At 46.6% G+C, this 5,797-nt stretch overlaps 1 protein-coding gene across 1 annotated transcript; it reads left to right on the forward strand.

Moving 5' to 3' along the window:
• The first annotated feature begins 1,827 nt into the window (after window positions 1–1,827).
• Window positions 1,828–5,272, forward strand: TSPYL1 (TSPY like 1). The gene has a single exon (XM_023219029.2). It carries the CDS (start codon window positions 2,104–2,106, stop codon window positions 3,424–3,426), a length of 1,323 nt encoding a protein of 440 aa, XP_023074797.1. The 5' UTR covers window positions 1,828–2,103; the 3' UTR covers window positions 3,427–5,272.
• The last annotated feature ends 525 nt before the right edge of the window (window positions 5,273–5,797 follow it).

Raw genomic sequence — 5,797 nt, forward strand, 5'->3', positions numbered from 1 at the left:
TCAGATATCGTTTGTGGTATGTTTAGGCTTTAATTTTGTCTTTCTGTGTAGTGCCCAGGTATATTTCTGGTCTGGATATTGAAAGACAGCTTTAAGCTGTAATACATCACAGCTGTTGGGCAGGAACTCACGGGAAGCAATGAGCAAGGTAGAAGGGGCAAATTAGAAACAATTTGAGGCACCCATAGATGCAACCAAACCTTAATCCAAGGTGTATTCATTTAATATTGCTTCTGTAACAAATTATCACAAATTTAATAGCTTAAAATACACAAATTCATTATCTTATAGTGCTGGAGGTTAGAGGTAATAGCCTCAAGGTGTTGGCATTCCTTTGGAGGCTCTAGGATAGAATCTATTTCCTTACCTTTCAAGCTTCTAGAGGCTGCCTTTATTCCTACTATCCTGGCTCCTTCCTCCATCTTCAAAGCCAGCAACATAGCGATTTCCTTTTCCTCCGTCCCCCTCCTATTCTCCACCATTCTTTCCCTCTCTCTGTGCTTTCGTCCTCTCATCTTCCCTGACCCTCCTGCCTCCTTCTTATGAGAAATGTAATTCCGCCGGGCGCGGTGGCTCAAGCCTGTAATCCCAGCACTTTGGGAGGCTGAGACGGGCGGATCACGAGGTCAGGAGATCGAGACCATCCTGGCTAACATGGTGAAACCCCGTCTCTACTAAAAATACAGAAACTAGCCGGGCGAGGTGGCGGCGCCTGTAGTCCCAGCTACTCGGGAGGCTGAGGCAGGAGAATGGCGGGAACCCGGGAGGCGGAGCTTGCAGTGAGCGGAGATCCGGCCACTGCACTCCAGTCCGGGCGACAGAGCGAGACTCCACCTCAAAAAAAAAAAAAAAAAAAAAAGAAATGTAATTCCATAGGGCCCATCTGTATAATGCAGAATCATCTTCTCATCTCCAAACCTTTAACTTAATCATATCTGCGAAGTCCCTTTAGCCACATAACTAAGACTGGTACGTCTTTGAGGGCCATCAGCTTACTATCACACAAAGCAAATTAAGTAGAAAATAACGTTTGCCTCTTTTACACCTTGAGTCAACCAGCTGCATGTTGCCCTTTGCAGGTTTGTTTTCTACTTCAAGGCCATCTTTGTTGTCCATTTTAACTAGCCTTTTCTCACAAAATGGTGGTATGTGGCTCCCCCTACTGATATTTCTCTGAGGCCTTGTAACTCTCTAAGATAGCACCAGTTTAACTCACAAGTCAAAAAACTGCAACACTTCAACCAGAGACATTGACATTCCCCTCTAGTGAACTCTTAGCTGATTGCTAAAGACAGATGCTTCATTAGAGCCAAACATTCCTATCTTACATAACTAAATATAATAGCAAATTTAAGTTCATGGGGCTGGAAATAGTTATTCTTTCCTCTTTCTTGCAGTGAGGAGGCATGAAACAACATTTAGCAAACTGATCCTGGCTTAATTCCTACAGATATTATGCAGCACAAACTCTTATTTGATGCAGATTATACATAAAAAATTAGCAATGAATAATATGCATCGCTTTAGTGGTAAGAAGCTGAGTAGCTTTTTTTCCCCCGGTAATCGTAGAGGCTAGACTTGACATTTTTATGTCACTTTTACTAAGAAGGGGGGAAATATTAGTTACTCCATGTAACTAGGAGCAAAAGACTTCTTTTTAAGATTAATAGTCTCAAAAAAGTGAAAACCTGAAAACCAGAAAAACATTTGTTTTCAGACACTGGAGAGCAGGCACTGTTACAGCTGTGATTTTACAACTGCTCCTACATGCTGGGGGCAGTCTCCAGATGCATCTCAAGGTGGGTCGTCAGTGCTTTCAGACTTAGCACAATCTACATTTATTTACGTAGTTAAAATTACTGTTGCTATGGGTAAATTCACATAAGTAAAGCCCAGAGAATCCGGTTGGCTGTCAGGGAGCGGCGGAACCAATCCCGGCTCAGTAAGTTCTCGCGATACCGTGAGATCTGCATCCCTGACGACACCGCCGCGGAGACGTTAGTGAGACTGGAGAGCGGGCGGTGCGAGCGGCGGTTAGCTCCGTGCTCGGCTTCTCTGAGGAAAAAGGGCGTTCACCTGCGGTTCAGTCCGACTGTTACCAACATGAGCGGCGTGGATGGGGTCGAGAGGACCCCTCCCCTCCAAACCCACAGCATCATTATTTCTGACTACGTCCCGAGCGACCCGGACGCACACCAGTGCCTGAAGCTCCGCGACCAAAGCGAGGCGACACAGGTGATGGCGGAGCCGGGTGAGGGAGGCTCGGAGACCATCGCGCTCCCGCCTCCACAGCCTTCAGAGGAGGGGGGCGTACCTCAGGATCCCGCGGGCCGTGGCAGTACTCCGCAGATCCGAGTTATTGGGGGTCGCGGTCATGTGGCGATCAAAGCCGGGCAGGAAGAGGGCCAGCCTCCCGTTGAGGGCCTGGCAGCCGCTTCTGTGGTGGTGGCAGTGGACCGCAGCTTGAAAAAGGGCGTTCAGGGTGGAGAGAAGGCCCTAGAAATCTGTGGCGCGGAGAGATCCGCGTCTGAGCTGCCGGCGGGGGCGGGGGCCGAGAACGACACCGAGGAGGTGAAGACAGGAAAGTGCGCCACTGTCTCAGCAGCCGTGGCTGAGGGGGAGAGCGCTGAGGTGGTGGTGAAGGAAGGCCTGGCGGAGGAGGAGGTAGTGGAGGAGCAGATGGAGGTAGAGGAGCAGCTGCCGGAAGGTGAAGACATAGAAGTGGCGGAGGAAGATGGAGTGGAGGAGGAGGCGAGGGAGGAGGAAGGGCCCTGGCCTCTGCATGAGGCTCTCCGCATGGACCCTCTGGAGGCCATCCAGCTGGAACTGGACACTGTGAATGCTCAGGCCGACAGGGCCTTCCAGCAGCTGGAGCACAAGTTTGGGCGGATGCGTCGACACTACCTGGAGCGGAGGAACTACATCATTCAGAATATCCCCGGCTTCTGGATGACAGCTTTTCGAAACCATCCCCAGTTGTCCGCCATGATTAGGGGCCAAGATGCGGAGATGTTAAGGTACATAACCAATTTAGAGGTGAAGGAACTCAGACACCCTAGAACCGGCTGCAAGTTCAAGTTCTTCTTTAGAAGAAACCCCTACTTCAGAAACAAGCTGATTGTCAAGGAATATGAGGTGAGATCCTCTGGCCGAGTGGTGTCTCTTTCTACTCCAATTATATGGCGCAGGGGGCATGAACCCCAGTCCTTCATTCGCAGAAACCAAGACCTCATCTGCAGCTTCTTCACCTGGTTTTCAGACCACAGCCTTCCAGAGTCCGACAAAATTGCTGAGATTATTAAAGAGGATCTGTGGCCAAATCCACTGCAATACTACCTGTTGCGTGAAGGAGTCCGTAGAGCCAGACGTCGCCCACTAAGGGAGCCAGTAGAGATCCCGAGGCCCTTTGGGTTCCAGTCTGGTTAACATTTGCCCTTGGGAATACTCCTGCACAAGGTCTCCTACCACCTTCTGCTGGACTTGTGCTTGGGCATCAGCAATGGGTATGCCTTCTACTGTGTTTTGTTTTTGCTGACTTTTCTGCACCCTCTTTCCTTTGGATATTCAGTTCTCTCAACCTCAAGATTGAGACGGTGGTGGGTATGCTTCTACACTTCCATATAACCTTCATGCTGTTCTGGAATATCACATGCTACGAGGCCATCCTTCACGCTACTTGTAAGCCAAGCAAATGATACTGTAGATTGTACTGCCTTTATCTGCACTGCTTGGACCCTGTTTATTCCCAGGGCCTCTGAACTGGTTGCCATCACCTGGATTTCTAGCTTTGGGAGCCTATTCCACCTACTCAGCTCTGCATCGAGAAGTAAGGGCACATGCCCTGTGGACAGTTACTGGACGTTAACGAACTCAGAGAAGAAAAGCAGTGAGCCGCTTGTTCTGTGTGATTTATGCTACTTTATTGCTCTTCCTTCACCTCTAGTCACTTTCTATTGCTACTTGCCCTGCATTGGCTCCTGCCAAGGTCCGTCTCTCCCTCTTTTCCTCTTTTTTTTTTTTTTTTTTTTTTTTTTGAGACAGCCTTGCTCTGTCGCCCAGGTTGAAGTGCAGTGGCGCCATCTCGACTCACTGCAGCCTCCACTTCCCGGGTTCAAGCGAGTCTCCTGCCTCAGCCTCCGGAGTAGTTGGGACTACGAGTGCGCACTGCCATGCTGGGCTAATTTTTGTATTTTTAGTAGAGATGGGGGGTTTCACCATGCTGGCCAGGCTGGTCTCGAACCCCTGACCTCGTGATCTGCCCGCCTCAGCCTCCCAATCCTCTCTCATAAAAAAGTATTAGCTCAGAAACATTTGTAAAAGCAAGCTTTTAATTTCATTTTGGCTCTGTCATTTTCAGAGACGAATTGTCCTGTAAAATAGAGTGCTAGAGATCTTATGCGCCCACCCCTTTCTTGCTTCCCAACTTCCTACTTCCTAGCCCTTTTATCAGCTCCTAGAATATTTAAAGGGAGACACATCTAGATGGGATGAAAGGTGAGATCTAGTTTATAATGGGTGGAAGAACTAAAGAGATTGTGATGGGTGCCCTAAGCAGGGGAAACTGAACAAAAGGCTAGAGGCATGGGCCAGGTAAAAATTGGGCCTAGAATGAAGACTGTGCTGACCTTAAGAGCCTTCGAGGTAGAAGTACTTACTCCTCAATGGTGATGAATGGAGAAATTATTTTCAGGATTGCTAAAGGAGAATTGAAGGGGTTAAAGTGTTAAATATGTTGCCTAGACAAGGGTTCTTTAAAGAAACACAACGCAAGTTTGAATGCTTGCTTTCTTGTTTTGTGACCTGATTTATGTAGAAGATTGTTATTTCATTAGGATTTAGTAAAATCTTATTTTTTTTCTGTTTCTAAACTTACTGTGAAAATTGAGCTGTGCATTCTTTTGATTTCAGTTGGGAACATTTGGAAGAACAATAGTCTTTACTTTCCTGTACAATATAGAGACATATGAATATTCATAACAGTTTTCAACTTGTTGTTTCTGTTAAACTATATTCCTAGAAACATAGTTTGAACAACTTGGTCTTTGTTAGGCTTGTCGAATTGCCTTCATGGAAAAATAATCTACAAAAGTGTGGTTTAATTGATTGTCTTACATGATAATTTTCCCTGGTAACAACTTAGTAAGTGATGTGTCTTTTTTCCTAAATTGCTTAAATACTGTGAAATTGCTCTGACAAATTGGAAGTGTACCATTGGCATATTTGTCTTCCTTTTTTGCATGATGGTAAAATAAAAGCATGTTGTTCTGCTAGATTTCTTTATTTTTCACCTTACCCATAAACGTTATGCTTGAATGAAATTGTTCGTGTTAATGAAAAAGTATGGAATCATTAAAGTCCTATAATCCATTAAAGACCTTAAGGGATTAAAATCATTAAAGTCCTTGAATTCATGTTAATTAAAAATTACGGAATCATTAAAGTCCCGGCCGGGCGCGGTGGCTCAAGCCTGTAATCCCAGCACTTTGGGAGGCCGAGACGGGAGGATCATGAGGTCAGCAGATCGAGACCATCCTGGCTAGCATGGTGAAACCCTGTCTCTACTAAAAAATACAAAAAACTAGCCGGGCAAGGTGGCGGGCGCCTGTAGTCCCAGCTACTTGGGAGGCTGAGGCAGGAGAATGGCTTAAATCAGCGGGGCGGAACTTGCAGTGAGCTGAGATCCGGCCACTGCACTCCAGCCTCGGCGACAGCGAGACTCCATCTGAAAAAAAAAAAAAAAAAAAAAAAAGTCCTTAAATGGACGCAATAGACCTTATCCCAAAGAGAAGAAAACAGG

Source organism: Piliocolobus tephrosceles, chromosome 5 (genome assembly GCF_002776525.5).
Source record: "Piliocolobus tephrosceles isolate RC106 chromosome 5, ASM277652v3, whole genome shotgun sequence".
In the NCBI taxonomy this organism is placed as follows: Eukaryota; Metazoa; Chordata; class Mammalia; order Primates; family Cercopithecidae; genus Piliocolobus; species Piliocolobus tephrosceles.

Excerpts from the sequence above, each read along its gene's own strand:
- TSPYL1 (XM_023219029.2), top strand. The coding sequence starts at position 2,104 with ATGAGCGGCGTGGATGGGGTCGAGAGGACCCCTCCCCTCCAAACCCAC.